Genomic DNA, 21,729 nt, shown 5'->3' on the forward strand with positions numbered 1-21,729 from the left:
GGTATATTTCTACTTTATTTGATAAAAAATGACACTCTGAATAGAATGGCATATCATATGTCAACTTTTGACATTTTCGCATATGGTTTATTTGAAATTGTAACATTCGGTTCATAATGACAATTTGACTCGAAATACCAAGTGTGTGGTACCAAATTATTCGTAAAAAAATGTTTTTTCTAAATATGCTAATGAGCTACCCTTGTTCCATTTGAAAAAAATGGGGATATGATTAAAAATACGATTTGGGCATCTTTTAACCGGTCAAGATAAGACACGAAAAACATTAGACGATCAAAACTATTTTTCCAAGGCTCCTTGATTAAAAATTAATATTTTTGACATAGCCGTGGCACATATTAATGAGTGTCATAATATTCAGAGTGTCATTTTCTATCGAATAAAGTAGAAATATACCGAGGGTGCCATTTAAAAATCAAAAATTGTAGTAATCTAGAATACGTCAATCAATCCTAATTTATGTCATATACTAACATACCAAATCTCGTTTTTTGTCTGAAAAAATAAAAAAGTTATAGGGGGTGAGCCACTTTCGAGACGCACACCCGGGAGACCTATTGAGTCCCCCTTTGTTGAGTTATAACTCATCATACAGTCTCAGGGCTTCAACAAAAACCAGTATCTGAGACGGTTTTAAAGAGGTTAGTTCTAAATGCTATACTCGTAGGTATTTGCAAGTGAAAGGTTAAAAACTGTCTTGCATAAAGAAATATTAGGAAATACAAAAACACATACCCAAGTAGTTAATAATTTAATTTTTGATTGTTAATACTTAATTATATATTTTTTCTAATAATTTTACTAGTTTTTGTAGAATTTTTTCTTTTACATCTTTAGCCCATAAGAAATCGACATGACTATAGCCCTCCAGTTTAAGTTTACCATATATTTTGACCGATTCGGGAAGTTTTTCCAGTAAATATTCAGTATCCTAAAATTCAAATAACACAGTAAAATTTATTATGTATTACGCCTCATTCAGAATCTCGAAATTAGTGAACTTTTTATTTCTAACTACAATTTCTCTTGGCGAATGACAATTAAAGGCCGAAATGACATTACTTGCGAATTTTTAAGAATAATTAATTGGAAAAGTTAAACGTTAACTTTTTCCACTAATTTTGACGTTCTGAATGCTTACATAGAATTAGAGGAAAAACTTCTGCAATGCTAATTGAAACCGCTAATTTATTCCACTAAATTTGAGGTTCAGAATGAAACTTTACACTTCAGTTCAATTAAAATTAATATAATATCTTAGCAACAGCTTGCGGTAGTCCCTTGTATCATTATGGAAAGTCTAATAATCTACATATATAAAATGCTAATGTTTATCTGTGTCGTCTCTACAGAAGTAACGACTTGCTCTAGAAAGTTGCTTTTTTTACTAAAAGATAGCTAATTGGCTCTTCTAAAAACTGTCGTCGCTGGATTTTTTGTTTTTCATTTAATTAAAAAAAATAAAAAGTATTTTTTTTTCCTGATGTGGCGGATGCGCCAGGCTTCAACTAGTTAACTTATAAAACACTAAACTTGTTATTGCTAACCACAATTTCTCTTAATGGATGATAATAAAAGGTCAAAATTACATTACATATTTGCAAATTTTGAAGTATAATTAGTGAAAAAAATTAAAAGTTTATTAACTTTTTCTACTACATGAAAATTACAACCACTAATTTTGACGTTCTGAATGCTTACACTGAAATTAGAGGAACAAACTTCTACGCAAATTGAAACCGCTAATTTATTCCACTAATTTCGAGGTTTAGAATGAAAATTTAAGCTTCATTCAGAACGTTGAAATTAGTGGTTTCAATTAGCGTAGAAGTTTGTTCCTCTAATTTCAGTGTAAGCATTCAGAACGTCAAAATTAGTGGTAGTCATTATCTATCAGTAGAAGAAGTTAACAAACTTTTAACTTTTCCACTAATTATACTTCACAATTTGCGGAAAATGTCATTTTGGCCTTTGATTATCATCCGTCAAGAGAAGTTGTGGTTACAAATCAAAATTTAATTGTTTTATAAACTAAATATTAGGCTTGCTCTATGGATACAACTGACTACTGCAAGCTTTTAGACAATGTGAATGATCGAAAACTAAAATGTATAAAGTTTAATCGAAACCACTAATCTATTCCACTAACTTCGAGTTTCAGACTGAAACTTTACACTTCAATTCAATTAAAATTAATGAAATATATTAGCAACAGCTTGCGGTAGTTCGTTGTGTCCTTATGGAAAGTCATATTAATAAAACTTTTTTGTTTCTAACCACAATTTCTGTTAACGGATGATACTAATTGATACGGTATGAATACTAATTGATACAGGATGATGATACTAATTGATACTAATTAAACGGATGATACAGCAAATTTTGAAGTATAATTACTAGAAAAAAAATAAGAGTTTGTTAACTTTTTCTACTACTTGAAAATTACTACCACTTTTGACGTTCTGAAGGCTTACATTGAAATTAGAGGAACAACTTCTACGCTAATTGAAACCGCTAATTTATTCGACTAATTTCGAGGTTTTGAATGAAGCTTCATAATTTCTGTATTATTTTTAATTTGTATTATATTTAGATAGTCATTAATTCCTTCCATTCTTCTTTTTTCAGTAAGAGATACCTACTTTGACGTCACCCAGTTCGTCTGTTGTGCCATAGACAACATAAACTGGAACAGAAATATTTTCCAATGGATATTCAGGTGGCTCCTTGGAATTGTAACGTTTCAAGTTAGATTTTTCTCCATAATCGTACATGGAGAACTTATTTCCATTGTGCATAAGTTGTGCGTAATGGTACAGAATTTTTATGCAGATGGGTTGAAATGAAATGGAAAACGTCATAGGTATATATTCCTAAAATCAAATAGAAAACAATGGCGGATTTTTTGATCATTTTCTAAAATAACTTAAACTGTATGTAGTGATATTATTTTTTTAAGTTTCTGTTTGTGTAATGTAAATTGTAAAGAACCGTTTAAAAATATATTCTGTCTTTTTATAAGTTGAAGAGTGGAAATACCAAAGGGGGCAAGTGCCAAAATTGAAAATAATAAATTTTTAAAATATCTTTTAAAATACATATAAGATACATGAAAAATGGATGCTTTCGCTAGGCACTTATAACTTTTGTTAAGACATGCAGTATGGTATTTATTACGTTTCTAATACAATAACTTAATATTGAAAAATTTGGCACTTACCCCTTTTGGTATTTCCACTCTTCTGTTATAAATCCATAACAGAATAAGAATAACATGCCAACTAAGTGATATTAGTCAAGAAAGATAAGAATTGTCTATGAGCAGTAATTTTTAAAAAAAAAACATATTATAGATTATATCGCTGAAAGGCTTAAAAAATGGCGCTTTTTTACGAAGTCATGGCCAACTATGGTTTCCATTTAAAAAAACATATGGTTGTGTCGTCATAATGTCGTATGTCAAAAATGACAGGCTTTAGAAAAAATCGGAGAACACAAACTCATTAGGGATGTGATTATCTACAGCTTTTATCTGAAACGTTATAGTCTAAAAGAGATTATAATAAAATTAGGAACAATTTTTAAAATAGCCAAAATTTGTTTTTTTTCGTAATGCCGCAAGCCATGCACTTTTTAAAAAATCTGAAAGGCACATAATTATGGTTCCACAAAACTGCAATTTTTTCGCCATTTAACCGACTCTCTGTCTCCATAGTAGCTGCCATAGTAAAGCAATACATTTACTTCTATTAGGTTGAATTAAAAAAGCCTCTTTTATTTTTCGTTTAGAGGCTATCGGTTGTTTCATTATTATTTTTGCATTTTGCATGATTAAAATCTGCTCTTTGTCCTGTGTCTCATGAATGCAGACAAATTTTAGATATGCAAATATCGTTCTTTTTGATAGATAATCTTCATGTTCTTTAACGGTCTAGATGTTTCACCAACATAAAATTTCTCACATTTACATGGTATATTGTATGAGTGTTCATTAGCTTAAGTGCGGGTCAAAATGGATCTAAGTGTATTTTGTGTTTTAAAGGATGTTTGCATGTTATGAGTGTATCTACGTCTTAACAACTTACTGGATTTGCCATTTTAGGTTCTCCAGTGGCTATAATTGGCACAAATGGTACAATTATAGGTGCAATCCAATAAAGTAGGACTTTTTTAATAAAATCTTGAAAACTTCGATGCGACTCGAATAGAGCACCAACTTTAGAATATCTTTGCCATGCCTGAAAATAAAAGAATTTATTAGTATGATAATATAAACAATATATACAGGGTCCGGCAATCTGTAGCTCCTAGAATAAAAACTAGAGAATTTTTTTAAAATGCAAACCTAAAATATGTATATTTTAACTTCTGCAGGATGGCTCAAAAAAGTGTGAGTGTATCGGGATGATTTTTTTTAAATGGAACACCCTGTATATTATTGCATTGTTGGCTTCCTTTCAGATCACTTGAGATAATCCTAAGATATGAATAAATATATTTCTATAATTTCAGAGATATTCATAAATAAAAAATACATATTTTTTAACCTTCCTTAAAAAAAAATATTACAAATACAAGAACTGAAATGAAAACTGAAATCAAAACTGAAATCCTGAAATCAAAACTATATTAGGTATTAACTTTAGATGGTCTATATTTACTTTGCTATAAATATTGTAATCTTAAATCATACAGGAATTTTAAAATAATTTTTCTTTGTTTTTTAATCGGAACACCCTGTATATTATTCTTTTATTAGATGGAGATTTAAAAAATAAACATTTTTTTGTATTCAAAGTATTTCAAAATTTTTAATGGTTTCGCAGATATACGCAGTATCATATCATATGGCTCTTTCAACGGTAAAATACGAGGGAAAAAGCATTGGATGGCTTTGATAAAAATTTAATATAAAAAATGCCAGATTAAATATAAAACCACGAATATCCCCACACTTTTTTGAGCCACCCTATAGAAGTTAAAATGTTTTCCTGCAATACATCCTAATGCATATTTTTACTTTAGGTCTGCACTTATAGAAAATTCCTAAACCCTGAATCATCCGGGTCGTATGAGAGGCGCCACCCTGTATTATAGAATATGGAACAAAGTTACAGGAGGGATCAAAAGTACAATTGGGTTACTTCGAGAAAAGGATGGAATGGCTATGCTGAAATTGGCGGATATATTAGATTTAATGACAGTAAAGAAGGCTGACTTTAATTACTACGAAAATAAAACAATAATCAACTAAAATTTACTAAAAGTACAGGGTGGGTCAAATTCGACGCTTTTAAAGGGAGATAGACGAAAACTAATATCGGTGTCTGGAGCTTAATTTTTATCAAAAACATGATGGTGAAAACCGCACATCAATATCTGTTACAGTATCAGAGTTACGGGGTGTTTTTCAAAAATGTGCATTTTTCACAATACGCTGTAACTTTTTTCTATGGAAAATTTTGTATTTTTATGAAGACATTTCCAAAGCACCTTTGTACTTAGAATTTAATGGTTTAAGTATAATTTTTTTAAAATTAATAGTAACACCCTGTATATCTTTAATTCATTAAAAAGAATTTAAAATTACCTTTCCAAAAATATAGCATATACTTGATATTTTGTTATAGTGTCCTTCGTTTTCGTCTTTCTGATATAGAAAAGGGTGTTTCCCTTTAAAAGCGTCCAATTTGACCCACCCTGTACATAGGTACTTATCAATCCATGATCATCAGACATTATAATTATAATACTTACCTGTACGATATTGGGCACACCATAACTTAGTAATCTAGCTAGTGGCAATGTATGAGTCATATAAGCAGCTGATCCCATGGGGATGAATATTTTGACAAATTTTTTGGACTCTTCGGCCTTCAAAGATGCGTATATCAGCAAAGCTGTCGATCCCATGGAGTGACTGATAGCGATCACCTTACGTTGCGTTTTGGAATGCACAAATTTAAATATGGCGGAATAATCATATAATCCTATTTCATGAAAACTGAAAAAGTATACTGACATAAAATTATATTGTTCAAATAATAATTGTAACATAGTGTGTCCAAAAATATTGACGCATGACATCAAAACTATTAATATTTTAGATCAAACTAAAACATATCCTTAAAAGAATACAAAATTTCGCATACGTTAAGTATAGTTTCAGTTGTTTCAGATTATTACTAATATTTTTTTAGCTACAAATATAGGAACTCTAGCTGTCAAGTCAAATTTAAGAAAACCTCTCACATATATACCGGGTGCGTCTTAAAAGTAGCTCATTTTATCAACTTTTTTATTTTTTCAGATAAAAAACGAAAATGACTACAACTTATGATTTTTAAATGACACCCTCGGTATTTTTTTACTTTATTTGATAGAAAATGACACTCTGAATAGAATGAATGTCAACTTTTGACATTTTCGCATATGGTTTATTTCAAATTGTAACATGCGGTTTATAACGAAAATTTGACTCAAACTATCAAGTTTGTGGTACCAAATTATTCGTAAAGAAATGCTTTGTCAAAAATGTCATATTTTTATAAAATAGAGTAATAATATACCGCGGGTGCCATTTAAAAATCAAGTTGAAGTCATTTCCGGTAAAACAGAAAGTGAAAAAAAAACAATTGAATACGTCAATCAATCCTAATTTATGTCATATACTAACATACCAAATCTCGTTTTTTAACTGAAAAAATAAAAAGTTATAGGGGTGAACCACTTTTAGACGCACCCGGTATACTCACGAGCCGCTACTGGAGTGGGTGATAGATAAACAGAGTTTAAATTCTCAAAAAATAATCCTAAATAATTCAGATGGCACTTGAATGTATTTTTGTGCCAAATGCGGTTTGTAACGAAAATTTGACTCGAAATACTAAGTGTATGGTATCAAATTATTCATAAAAAATGTTTTTCCAAATATACTAATGAGCCACCCTCGTTCCATTTGAAAAAATTGAGATATGATTAAAATACGATTTGAGCATTTTCTAACTGGCCATGACAAGACACTAAAAACATTAGACGATCAAATCTATCTTTCCAAGGCTCCTTGATTAAGAATTAGTGTTTTTAATGGCATGGCACTCTAGATTGAATTTTAAAATACAATTTTTTTATTAAGCGAGAATGTCAAAAGTTGACATATGATATGTCATTCTATTCAGAATATCATTTTCTATCAAATAAAGTAAAAAAATACCGAGGGTGCCATTTAAAAATCAAAAGTTGTAGTAATTTCCGGTGAAACAGGAAGTGATCGAAAACATTTGAATACGTCAATCAATCCTAATTTATGTCATATACCTACTAACATACTAAATCTCGTTTTTTTATCTAAAAAAATAAAAAAATTATAGGGGTGAGACACTTTTGAGACGCACCCGGTATAGTACTAAATAATAATCTAGCCAAAATTCAACCTTCAGTAATTATTACAGTTGGGGGTTGGGGGGTTGGAACCTTTGGTGTTAAAACAGCAAAATTAAATACTAATTTACCACAATACTCCAAATCGCTTTAAAAATAAAGTGTTTTGGTGTATTGTGGTGAATTAGTGTTTTTTTCTTCATAAGTAATATCGCATCTAAATATCACATTATATGAGGCTCTTCTAGGTAGACAAAAAATAGTCGGAGCATATACAGGGTCTGGCAATAGTGCGTCGGGCATCTGTAGCTTCTAGAATAAAAAACTTGGGAATTTTGTTTAAGTGTAAACCTAAAGTATGTACAAGGATGTATTTATGGAAAATATTTTAACTTCTATAGGGTGGCTCAAAAAAGTGTGAGTGGATCGGGATGATTTTTTTTAAATGGAACACCCTGTATATTATTCCATTTTTGGCTTCCTTTCAGATCATTTTACATAATCCTAAGATATGAATAACTATATTTAGATAGTTTCAGAGATATTAATAAATATATTACAAATACAAGGACTGCCCTGAAATCAAAACTATATTAGGTATTTACTTTAGATGGTCTATACTTAACTTTGGTATAAATATCGTAATCTTAAATCATACAGGGTGTTCAAAATTCTACGCCAAACTTTCTAAAATATAAAATATTTTTTCTTCCCAGCTCCACCATAATGCTGGAAATTAAAAAAAGAATTAAAAAATGAACATTTTTTGCATTTAAAGTATTTCAAAATTTTTAATGGTTTCGCAGATACACGCAGTATTATTTCATATGACTCTCTCAACGGTAAATAAATTACGAGAGAAAAATCATTGGGTGGCTTTGATAGAAATTTACTATGGAAAATGCCATATGAAATATAAAACCGCGAATATCTGCAAATCCGTTAAAAATTTTGAAATACTCTAAATACAAAAAATGTTCATTTTTTATTTCTCCATCTATTGAAAATATAATATACAGGGTGTTCCATTTAAAAAAAAAACGAAGAAAAATTATTTTATATTTTAGAAAGTTTGGCGTAAAATATTGAACATCCTGTATGATATTTCGATTACCATATTTATAGAAAAGCAAGTACAGACCATCTAAAGTAAATATATCTAATATAGTTTTGATTTCAGAACAGTTCTTGCTCGAGTTCTTGTATTTTTAATATTTTTTTTTTAAGAAAGGCTGAAAAATATATATTTTTTATTTATTTATTAATATCACTGAAACTATCGAAAAAACTATCGACGCACTACTGCCGGTCCCTGTATATTACAACTAATACACAGGTCAGGATCCCTACAATCAGAAATTAAAACAGTAGAATTAAGTTAGCATGACAATATTAGAAGACCAAATATAAAATGAGACTATGACAGTATTAAAAAATTAGTGACGATATCTTGGACCAGAGACAACAATAGATAACAAGGGGCTCAATTATACAGGGATATTATTTAAACATGTAAGGTAGGCTTCACCATAATGCTGGAATGCTCTTCTGTAGAAGAAACAAAATGTTTGCATTTTTAAGGATATAGGCATAAGATTTTATCAAATAATAAAAGTTTCTGAACAACGAAAAATAATGTATTTTTCAATAAGTGCACAAAATTTTTAGATACACTTTGTAATGCAGTTGATTACTATGGAGTGTAGAGATGAGGAGAAAAATCTCTTTTGTGGCTTTATTATTTGAAAAAGTGGTCACAAAAATGGGAAGAATAAGGGTACATAAATGACCACAGTGGCGCTAATGACGCATAAATCTAAAAAATGAAAAGGAACCATAGATAAGAGAATAGAAGTAACATCATCAACATTACCCAAAAAAGATTTGCTTTTATTTTTTAGAATATAAAACAATTATTTTTATATATTAGAGGTCCAGCTATTACTGCTGAATAAAGATCGATAATTTATTTCATGTGACTTTTTTTTTGAAATGAAATTTTTTTTTGAAACCCGCGCCTTCACGTCAAATATCTTTTGAATTATTTCCTGTTCTAAAAAATTTCGGCGCATGTTTGAAATTTTAGGTTTTTGCTACAGCAGCGCCATCTTAAGCCTTCCCTTTTTTATGACCATTTTTAATGCATGTAGATATTTCTCCTTACCTTTAGACTCCATATTGATTACCTAAAATTCCAATACTCCAACGAGGATAACTTTCTGATATGTCCTCTAGAAAATCTAAGACCTCTCCAGTTTGGCAACCAAATTTCGTATTCCGCATCCAAAAATGTTGATACTAAAAAAAATAATGCTACTATAGAAGTTATCAGTCAAAAATAATTGAAGATTATTATGAGGTCTAAAGACCCTCATACACTTTGGCTAATTTGCTTGGTTTTAATTGACAGTAACGCCAGCTACATCTCGGACATGTTCTGTGCCACGAAATCGCCCATAAGGTTGCGTATCTTTTTATTTCTTCAATCAACGGTTATACGTAGACTAGGTTTAAAACAGTTTTTTGAACTTACCGTAAGATTCATTTCTTCCTATCAACCAAACGGTATTGTCTGCTGACAAGGGATGAAGAAATACGACAACACCTTTTTTGTTACCCATTCCTACCCTGAATAGTGATAATATATAACCATCCTCAGTTACCACAGTATATTTTTCATATCGAATTCTTCTATTATCTAATATACCAGTCTAAAATACAAATTTAAAATGTTAGCTTATGACTAAAAATTAATTAAATATTATTTGATTGTAGAAAACCATATTGTTAAAAGAACGATGTCGTAGTGACCTGCTTTGAAACGAGGATCAATGATAATTTTTGTTAAATCGGTCTCTATATGCATTATTTATTAAAAATTGGCATAACAATTTGTCAACTATTATACCGGGTGCGTCTCAAAAGTGGCTCACCCCTATAACTTGTTTAGTTTTTTAGATAAAAAGCGAGACTTGATATGGTGGTATATGACCTAAATTAGGATTGACTGAGGTATTCAATTGTTGTTTCACCGGAAATGCCTACACCTTTTGATTTTTAAATAGCACCCTCGGTATTTTTTTACTTTATTCGATAGAAAATGACATTCTGAATAGAATGACATATCACATGTCAACTTTTGACATGCTCACTTAAGAAAATATCGTATTTTATATTTCAATCTAGAGTGCCATGGCCACAGCTTACAGAATAATATAGCTTGGACACTCGCCAATTTTTCCCACGCTCGAATTTAAAACGCCCTACTCCGACGATGCGCTAAATGAATTAAGCGACCGACAGTCAGCCTCATTCGATGTCAGTCGATGTCAGCCTCAGTCGATGCATAGCCTCCACCGGTGGCGCGTAGGGCCGTATTACGGAAGATTTTAATTCGATTTTTTTTCTTATATTTAACCATAGGTATTTGTGCTTTTATTTCAATTTTATTTTTATTGGTGGAATGGGAAAAGGTTTTCCGGGATGTGCGGCTGCTGGTTGCACAAATAATTATGCGGCCAAATGTCGGTAAATATCAAACGAATATCGAGCAACCGGAAGTGTTGTACTAAGTAGATTATACAGGATGCTTTAAAACATACTTTTTCTCACCTCCTACGTCTTTTCAAAAAACTTACCAAATTGAAATTAAAAAATAAAATATAAAATCATTATTAAATAAACGTATCGGAACAAAAAAATTATTTTAAAAATTAAACGTTAGTTAGCTGCTCTCAAATATTATTATTTTCTACCAATGTTAAATTTTCTTACAAACAACATTTTTAAAAAAATATAGTAAATATACATGACCTAAACAGAATTTTGAACTAACCTTCTTCTATGTGTTAATTTACAAACTTTGAAAAAAATCGTTTTCAAGATATGAAGTAGAGAGTATTATTTTTATTAAATTACATGTAAAGTTAACATGTAATTATTTACATTTAATAATTATAAATAATTTGTTAATATTTTAATTTCAAATCGGCAAGTTTTTTTATTTTGTTTTATTATTTTATATAGTTGTGTAAGTTTCATGAGTCAATTTACACAAACAGGAATAAAAGGGCAGACAATTCTTTCAACCCCAGTCACCGTCTTAAAAAAGTAAAAAATATATGCAGATAGTGTGCTTTCATAGTAGTATAGTATTTCCGATGTCAACTGGAACTACTGAGACTCTTAATTCCTTTGTCCCGATGATGCCGACAAAGGGACCGACAAAGACCGTGCCGAAATTAAGAGTCCCAATCTATTTCAACTGCTTCAGATAAACTATAATTGTCCCACATATTTTATTAATTCCATGATTTTTTGTGTTTAAGATAAAAATTAAAAAGTTTTCAGGCGTCTTTGTACTGTATTATCCTCCAATATGACTTGAGTTTTTACCCAACCAAGGGCGGTTTTAGAAAAAAATTCTAGAGGGGGAGTAATTTTAAATAAAAAAAAATGTTTGTGCACTACGTGCGTATATTTGAAGTGAAACGTTTGAAGAATTTGGAGGACATGTTTGAAAAAGTGTAGTTTAAAATGTTGAAAAAGTAATAAATAAAAAAATATATTTTTTACACGTAAAAATTATTTTCTTTGCCTGTAAAAAACATATGTTTGCGTGTAAGACTATTTGTTACACATAAAAACTATGTTTTACGAGTAAAAAACTATTTGTTTCACGCAAAAAACTGTTTTTTACGTGTTAAAAACTTAATTTTTTGAGGTTTGATCGGTCTTGGGGGGGTCTAATTACCCCCATTAACCCTCCCTAAAACCGGGCTTGTACTCAACGTTTATACAGTGTGGTCCGTATTCCTGAAATTGGTAGCATATTCTGCAGATAAGCAAAAAAGTTCGTATAAATGTATGTCCTAAAATGCTTAGTTTCGGAGATACAGGGTGTAGAAGTTTCATTTTTATTTCGATTTTTTCCAAATAATTTCTGAAGTAACGTCAATATTTAGATGAAAATTGGTGTCTAGAAGTTTTTTGACATGAGAAATTTGATTTTAATGTCAATATGACTCCTACTTGTAGAGGGCGCCACCTACCTATTTTTTTAATTGGGTTGAAAAGCAGTAACTTTTCGTCCGTACCTGTATAAAATTACCGAGTAAAAAAATATAAATTTACCACGTTTTTTATATAACGGGCGTAACACATGTAGGTGGCGCCCCTTACAAATAGGGGTCATATTGACATCAAAATCAAATCAAATTTTTTTTGGGACACCAATTTTCATCCAATTATTGTCGTTAATTCAAAAATTATTTGGAAAAAGTCTAAAAAAAATGAAACTTCTACACCCTGTATTTCCGAAACTAAGCATTTTAGGACATACATTTACCAAACATTTTCACTTATTTTTATCTGCCTTTTTATCTGCAGAATATGTTGCCGAAGTTTCCGGAATACAGTTCGGATCACCCTGTATAACAAACTATCCTTTATTTTTACGAAGAGATTGAATCATTACTTACCTATTTTATTTGTTTTTATTAGTTTGAAACACCCTATATATGCATTGTATCTATCAAAAAGTAGATAATAGATTTTTATGAAATAAATTAATCGTTTTACTTACCTGAAAATTATCAATACTTTCCCGTGGTGTATTTTTATCACTTAAAAATAACAAATACTGATAAGCAAACCATTTTGGCTTATAAACTTCTTGAGACACAGAACCAGATTTTTCAGTTTCGACTTTTTTCTTTTCTTTGTAGAACTGACTAGTAATATTTTTTATTTTACGTTCAATTTCTGATTTTTCAATATGCAAAGCGTCTGATATTGACATCATGCCGCTTATTTCTATTTTTATATAATTCATTTTTCGGATTTCATAAATTGTCCTCTTTATGGTAAAGTTCAATAAATAATATGACTTTCTTATCACCCATTCCGGTTCTATGTTTTTTCGTTTTTTCTTCCCCCATCCATTGTTTAAAGGAAATAATTAACGCTTGTCTCTATAGAAATTTCGCCGTACGACTGAACTAGGACTGGTCGCCGCGCCCGCTCCAGTTGCTCGATGTTGTTTGATCTTTACCGACAGTTGGCCGCTAGAATTTCGAGCCGCACGAGTCGGGCCGCCGAATCTTGGTTGCCCTAACTTTTTAATGATTTTAGCAATCTGACTCGCCGACTGTGGCCGGCAACACAGGCCGCCGAATTTGCACAGTTTGGTGTAGTCCCGGCATAAAAACACTAATTTTTAGTGAAGGGACCTTGGAAAAATAGATTTGATCGTCTAAATGTTTTTAGTGTCTTGTCCTGGCCGGTTAAAAGATGCCCAAATCGTATTTTCAATCATAACTCAATTTTTTCAAATGGAACGAGAGTGGCTGATTAGCATATTTGGAAAAAGCATTTTTTACGAATAATTTGATACCACAAACTTGGTATTTCGAGTAAAATTTTCGATATGAATCGCACGTTATAATTTTAAATAAACCGTATGCAAAAATATCAAAAGTTGACATATGATATGCCATTCTATTCAGAGTGACATTTTCTATCGAATAAAGTAAAAACATACCGAAGGTGCCATTTAAAAATCGAAAGTTGTAGTCATTTCCGGGGAAACAGGAAGTGATCAAAACAATTGAATACGTCAACCAATCCTAAAAAAAGTTATAGGAGTGAGTCACTTTTGAGACGCACCCGGTAGACACTATTATATACGCAAATATATTTCCAATCAACAGAAGAATTAAGTTATCATGGAGTACTTATGGAAGAAACTCAGTTATATTTAAATCTAGAATGCCACTTTATCTAATAAACAAGAAAACATTCGACAAAAGTGTCAGTCATTACTAACCAAAAAAATATCAATTTTGCCAATAAGAGGAAAAAAAGTCAGTGGCGCACATGTTTTTTCAGAAAAATATTCCATTGGTAAACCATGCACGTCCCTGGTGAATTTATCGACACTTTTTTTACCATTAAAATGCGTAACACTCATAATAACTTTTACTCCTCCATTCGAATCCCTAAAAGCACTTGGAAGAAAATTATAATTAATCGAAAAAAATTAAAATTTATAAAGCAGAATTGGATCCATGTTGATATGAAAAATAAATCTTATTTTTACCCGACGAATCTCCCAACGAGAGATGGAACATGTTTTTTGAAACATCATGTATATGAAATATTATAAACAAAGCTACTTACTACATTTTGGAAATATTCTGAATTATAATAACAATGCTTTTGATCGAAAAGGTTCCAGTACGCCTTGTATATCCTGCACGCTCTATAAATTCGCTTATTGGTATAATCCTTCAAAGGATAACTAACAGAGTAAATTGTAGAAAGAAATATGAGGTAGTGTAATTTCATTTCAAAACATAACTAATGTTTTTTTAAACTAATAGAGTTTATATTATGAGTTACAATCTTTAAAACATTATTACACAATTTATTTACAACTTAATGGGGGAGTGATTGATTATGAAGGTCGTGAAACATATACAGGGTGATTCACGGCCATGGCATGTTAGACGTTTATGGAATTTTTTTGGAAATTTGGATTTTTGCATAAAGACACCTGCTCCGTCTATCTAAATTAATTTCAGCGTTACAGTGTTGCCGCTAGTAAATGTGGTAGTATCTTTGTTATTTTATAAATAGAGTACTAGTTATATTATTATTATTACATTTTTCGAAGCTACTTTCATATTTCATAATTTTTCTATTATACTAACTTATACCTATCTCTAATAGTTTTTGAAATAAAAAATGAAATATGTTTAAAACTGACAAAAACATGATTGTGTATAAGCATTGGTAAAATCATGAATTGAACATTTTTAAAGTTGAAACTTGGGTTAAAAGTTAACGAAGTCGATGTATTCGATCTATAACCAATTAGATATTATATAGGGAGAGCCAATAAAAATTGTTTCCGTTTGTTATAAAATGGCTGAAATCTTTGTTATTTTAAATTCAACCCAATTTATATTATTTAAAATATCAAAATACTAATAAAATAGCTTTTTACCGATATATCATATGCCAATGTAAAACCTTGATTAATTAGATATATTTAAAATTAATAATTTTATTTCCGAGGAATTTCGTTACCATGATAATTTTAGAAATTTAACGATGAGTCTTCAATTGATATCTACTTATCAAGATTGTATTTTTTGTCATGGTAACGATTTTCTCTAAATGAAACGATTATAATAGAAACGATTATTCAACTAAACTATTAGATAACAGACCATACAAACAAACAAAAAACGGGTTGAACTTGCTTTTGATCTTGTTCTAGAAAATTTTACACAATCTTACGCAATTGCCATAAACATATTTTTCACCATAAACATCCCCATAGGGTGCAAATATTTTTAGGGTGGGTATATTTCCAAAAATTTTGGTAATTAAGTTTTTTTAATTTTAGTTGAAAACATTTCATTCATAATATGGAAAATGGCAACATAGGTAGTAGGTCTAAATTTGCAAGGGAAGAAAACACGTTACGATTTGGCGGTTCTCAAAATGTAAGCGAAAAAATCATTTTTTAATTTTTACCACCGGCCCTGAAAATATTTGCACTTTGGGACTCACCCTGTATAGAATTCACTTTCATTTTAAAAACAAAAGAAAATCAAACCATTTAATGGAATGCATGCTTATACGGTTGAGTACTAGTACCACCGTTAATCAAGGCATACCCATATATACGGGGAGCAGGGTGAAATAATAGTAACATTTATTTTTGGTTATAAATAATATATGTTTATTTCTTGGTTCTTTTTTGCTATTTGTCATTTATACAGGGTGAGTTTTAAAAAGTGCAAATATTTTTTTTTATTATTTATTATTTCGACCCTAGGAACATGTCTATAGGTTTTTTTTTCACAAAAAAGATGTTGAAAATCGTGCATTTTCTTTTAAATTATAATATTTTTCAGACACTTTTTGAGGGCACTGCCTGTTCACCGCAAATTTTTCCACAGTATAATTTCTTAATCTCTGATATTACCATAGTTACGGCTTTACTCCATGGTTACGGCACTAAAATGGATGCAAATCAGGGGTTGGAAAAATAAGTATTTTTTAAAAAATCAGATTTATTTGATTTAAATCAGATTTTTTTTATATTATTAAATCTCTAAATGACTAGGACTTATTTCCCATTAAAGAAAATTTATCTTAAATGGCTAAATCTTTTATAACTGCCGATATCGATAACATTGTGATTCTAGGGTGTGTGTTTGTCATTTTTCCACATCGGTCACCAATATATTTCGCAAAAGAATCGCTCGCTTCAGATCGAAAGGATTTTTTCAAAACTCAAATAAAATAAAAATATTTTTGTCATTTTAACGCCTAGGCATAAAAAGTACAAAAATATATTATTAAACTGATAAACTGATAAGTGTCAAATTCAACGAGTGTACAGGGTGGTCCGAAAAAAAAATAAGTAAAAAAAAAAAAAAAAATGATTTGTTGTTGTTTTTAAAAAAATAGTATGTTCTATTCCGAGTAAAATGTACTTTTTATGGTTCCTTGTAACGTCGGAATAGCTTTGTCGGACCTTCAAGGTACAGCATCAAGTATAATTTTATATAATAGGCAGCCACTATTGTTTGAGCCGTTATGCTTAAGTTGAGAATGAAATTTCTAATTTATCCCTAATCAAAGTGTAAAATACTTACTGCATATCAAAATGTCGGTAGGAATTTGGAAAAATACAACCGTTTCAAAAGTATAAAACAACATATTTCTGACGATTATAGATTCTCAGGAATGAAGATATAGTCTCTATATCAGAAGAACCTAGTTCTGCACTAGACTACGAATAGTATGTATTTGAACAGCTTGAATTTTGGGGTCATTTAGCCCATAAATCTTAAAATAAATCCCTGCGTTTAGCGGTCTAATGGATTCCACGGAATTTACTTCCAAAAATCCGAGGTCCAGCAAAGGATTTAAATTGATGAATATATATTTTTATATGTCTAGTTTATAACATTTACAATTTACTTTTCGATTTATTTATCTATTATATCTTTTATAGAAATATTTTTATAGTTTTCTAGGACATTTTATAACTTTTACAGTTATTTTTGATTTATAATAAAAGTGTCAATAGGTATTTTTTTAATTTAAATCACGATTAAAATTTAAAAAAAAAAAACTTGATTTAAATCATGATTTAAATCATTAAAATGATTAATTAGATCATTAAAAATGATTAATTAAATCAGTAAAATCATTAAATCATGCCAACCCCTGATGCAAATACAGAAAAATCCGGTGGCTCTCAAAATTTTTCAAAAAATATTTTTTTTTTAATTTTTCAAACTTAAATAACTCGGTTATTTTGGACTTATATGAAAAATGGTGAAATATGTTTCTTTTATCGAGATCTGCTAGCCCTGAAAATATTTGCACTTATTTAAGACTCACCCCTGGATGATTGGTAAATATTGTATTTTTTGGGGAATTACTTAGACCTTATGGCACACTACCGACACCGAAAACATCCCTGTTATCAAGACTCGACAGGGTGTAAAATTGCATTTTCACATTGCGGTGGGGGTGGTGGAAGTAAATTGTCAAAAGATGCATTTGGGAACTTTTGGCGATTCCAGTGAAAAAATCTAGATGTAACCGCCATCTTTAACATATTTTCGAGAATATGGTTTGATAAAAAGACAATGAGGTGTCATAGGAACCCTACCGCCATCTTTAACATATTTTGAGGAAGTCGTTATAGTGTCATAGGAAATATATCGCTATAGCACTCATAGCCTTGAATTTAAAATAACAATTATTTGAACGATATTATAACAAACAGAAATATTTTTTTTTTTTTTTTTTTTTTTTTTTTTTGAAATACCCTGTATAGATCGGTTATGTCGACTTTCCTTAATTATGATTATAGAGAATTATGATTTAATCTATGCTGATTCAAGATCATGTTTTTGCCAGTTTTAGACAAGTTTTGTTTTATCTCGAAAACTATTAGGGATTGGTATAGAATGAGTATAATAGAGAAAATTATAGATATAGAAGTAGTTTCGAAAAATGTAATATATACCTGGTCTTCCATTTAAAAATAACAAAAGATGCTACCACTTTTAGAATGGAGCAGCAACACTGAAAATAATTTAGACTGACGGAGCAGGTGTGTACTTTATGCAAAATTTTAAAATTTAAAAGAAAAATCCACCACCAGTTCTCCATAAACATCTAACATACCATGACCGTGTCGCCCTGTGGTAGAGACCATGTTTAAACCAGACTATAGCCTGGGGTCCAACAGATCCAGAGGCCGTTTCACCAGGACATCGAGAATGACGTAGAAAGTATTAACTTAAAGTAGCACTACTTATATAGAAGTTCCTTAATCACATACTAATATTTAAAGGGGCGATTCTTGGACCTATTCTAAGCGAATAACTTCTTATGAAAGTATGTCCTAAACATCTTTAAGTTCTGAGATACAGGGTGGTAAATTTAAAAAACTTTTTTGGCAGAAAGAGCCTTGTGGTCATCGCGAAACAAGAAGAAGAGAGAAGAAGAAAAACTTTTTTTTTTTTCATATTAACTCTGATTTTATTATTAGAAATATTTATGTAACTTAATATACGTCTTCTATATGCATCAAAATAGCTTCTTGGTGTACACACAATTTTATTTATATATCAATAAGTGCTGTCCATATAGGTTTTACATTAAATATTTTTGGAGAAAAAAGTGGTACGCTAGTGACTACTCCTACAGCGTTTTCATATGCGACGGATCGTCCGTCGTGTTTTTTCAAGATAGCCGTCAGACAAACTCCGTCGGACGAAGCATACGCGCCCATGTGAAATGGTTCATATAAACACAGAACACACTAAAAGAAGAACGCTAACTCCCATGCATTTTTTTAGTTTCAAAACGGTTTCAAATTTGTAAAGAAATCAGTAATCTGTATATTGAAGTGGCGCTCCTAGCCACCCAGGAAAGTAACAAATGTGGCAGCAAATTTAAATAGATACGAAATTTATTTTAAAGCAAGACAATATTGGTTTGTTCGCCAGTTAGAGCCAATCAGATTACTACAAAATAATGTGTAGTTATCTGATTGGTCCCAAGTTGGCAAACAAGTCAAATGGTAAAAACAAGGATTTATATATAAAGGTTAAACCAAGTTAAACTATTGTAAAGTGTTAAATGGTTTGCTTCTATCATTTTATGTGCATAAAACCACCACAATAAACAATTTTATTTTAATTTACAGAAATTATACCATGGAAACATTTTACAAACAAATAAAACAACAGATTAAAAGTATAATGGCTATTATAGTACCGGATTTAAGAACACATAACAAATATCGTTGGAATACAAGAAAGTGACGTCCATTAGAAACAATGTTTTATTTACATGTATTTTTTACATATGGACTTGAACAATTGTGTAATATCACATTGTGGAGTTTATGTACAAAATATGGAGTTGATCAATTTTTTTGTAAAATATATGGCGTTGTAAATATTACATTGTTAAAAAATAAAATTCACGAGCATTTGGACTTGGTTAGGTTACCTCACTTTCTCAGTTATTAAATAAAATTGTTAGATAAACCAAAGACCTTTAACTTAAAACTTACAGCCTTTAATAAAGATCACCAAAATCAAACACAAAACAAAGTTCAAAAAATTCAAATACAAAATCCCACAATTGTAAAATGAAGTTGCAAAAACACAGCCAAACAACCAAAAAACAGCGAAACGCAATCTCCGTTCAATTGCAAAACACAACTGAAGAGGAAGGAGGAAGCCGGAAACGGAAAACTGATTTGACATACAGAACAATGACAGAACATAATTAATGGGCCTATTTAGGCAGCTTATATAAACAATTTTGTACGCAATTGTTAGGCAACTAGAAGGTAAAATAAAAAGAAAATAAAAAAAAAAAAAAAAAAAAAAAAAAAAAAGATCGTTCAAGGTTGTATATCTCAGTTGACTGGCCCTGCATATAAACTCATGGTACTTGCTCGAAGTTGCGGACGCTCCGTCGCCGACGGTCCGTCGCATGTGAAAGCAAAGCGCTGTTAAATAAATTAATTTTTCAAAATCTCCGTTCATTTTAAAACATTTTATATCTCTTGATTTTTTCGCCCGACACATAGTTTTGTAGCAAAACGGTGACTGTTGTGTGGAAATCATTTCTGCATCGGCTGGAAGGAACTTAAGAAATAAATCCAATTTTGTATATCAAAATAAGCATATTGATGCATGGAAGACATTTATAAAATATAACATCGAGATATTTTAAAAAAAAAATGTTAGAAAATTTTAGCACTCTGTATCTGAAAAGTTAACATGTTAGGACATAATATATTCATATGAAGTTTTTTTTCTTAGAATAGGTCCAAGAATCGTTCATCGAATAAATATTAGCATGCCATTAAAGGAACACCCTGTATATGAAATATTATAAAACAAAGTCCTACTTACTGCATTTTGGAAATATTCTGAATTATAATAACAGTTCTTTTGATCGGAAAAGTTCGAGTACGCCTTGTATGTCCTGCAAGCTCTATAAATTCGCGTATCGGTGTAATCCTTCAAAGGATAACTGACAGATAAGTAAATTGTAGAAAAAATACGAGGCAAGGTAGAACTTCATTCAAGAAACAAAACTAATGTTTTTGTAAGCCTAATAGGAATTTGTATTTTAAGTGACACTTTTTAGCATTATCTTATTATTAATGGGGAATAAATGATAGTGAACGTCCTTAAACATACATACAAATAATGACTTGTTACACACGGTTATTAAAAATTATTTATTTTAAAATTAGACATATTTTCAAAACTGTAGTAAGTAGCATTTGCATTATTAAATACATTTACATTTGTCACTATTAATGATTATGTTGGAGGGTTTCCATCCAAACCAATATGTGTAGATCCGTGTCACGCGGTGAAATTTATAGAATGGGAACCGATTCGGTAAAAGTAATAAAAAGGTTTGAAACATACAGTTCCACCAGAATAAACTTTTAGTCACGTGATTAAAGCTTGACCGGCACAGCGTTGCCCACTTTTATATATTTTCTTTTTTAATCAAAATATTTTTAAGAAAAATAATTATGAAATAAACGGTTTATTTTACATCCATTGACTCACCTTCTCAACAGCACTTAAAGGGACATAAAGGGCCATTACTACCGCGTTCCTATTCCAAAATGATATTCTAATAAAGTTGCGATGAGTTTTTTGGCTGTTAAGCTGCCTTGTAAACTTCGCACTAAAGTATCACAAAGACGTGCATTTCGACTGCAAGATCTGGTAGTAAACATTTTCA

General features: G+C 30.5%; 1 protein-coding gene across 1 annotated transcript; it reads right to left on the reverse strand.

Moving 5' to 3' along the window:
* Positions 1–706: 706 nt before the first annotated feature.
* Positions 707–20,986, reverse strand: LOC115875233 (gastric triacylglycerol lipase-like). The gene is made up of 8 exons (XM_030890652.1): positions 20,877–20,986; positions 9,935–10,112; positions 9,588–9,699; positions 5,779–6,025; positions 4,107–4,259; positions 2,664–2,894; positions 799–952; positions 707–717 (listed from the first exon to the last, which is right to left on the reverse strand). The coding sequence occupies exons 2-8, from the start codon at positions 10,020–10,022 to the stop codon at positions 707–709; spliced, it is 996 nt and encodes a 331-aa protein (XP_030746512.1). The 5' UTR covers positions 10,023–10,112; positions 20,877–20,986.
* Between the last annotated feature and the right edge of the window lie 743 nt (positions 20,987–21,729).

This window comes from Sitophilus oryzae, unplaced genomic scaffold (genome assembly GCF_002938485.1).
Source record: "Sitophilus oryzae breed Bouriz unplaced genomic scaffold, Soryzae_2.0 scaffold_1046_pilon_pilon, whole genome shotgun sequence".
NCBI lineage: Eukaryota > Metazoa > Arthropoda > Insecta > Coleoptera > Curculionidae > Sitophilus > Sitophilus oryzae.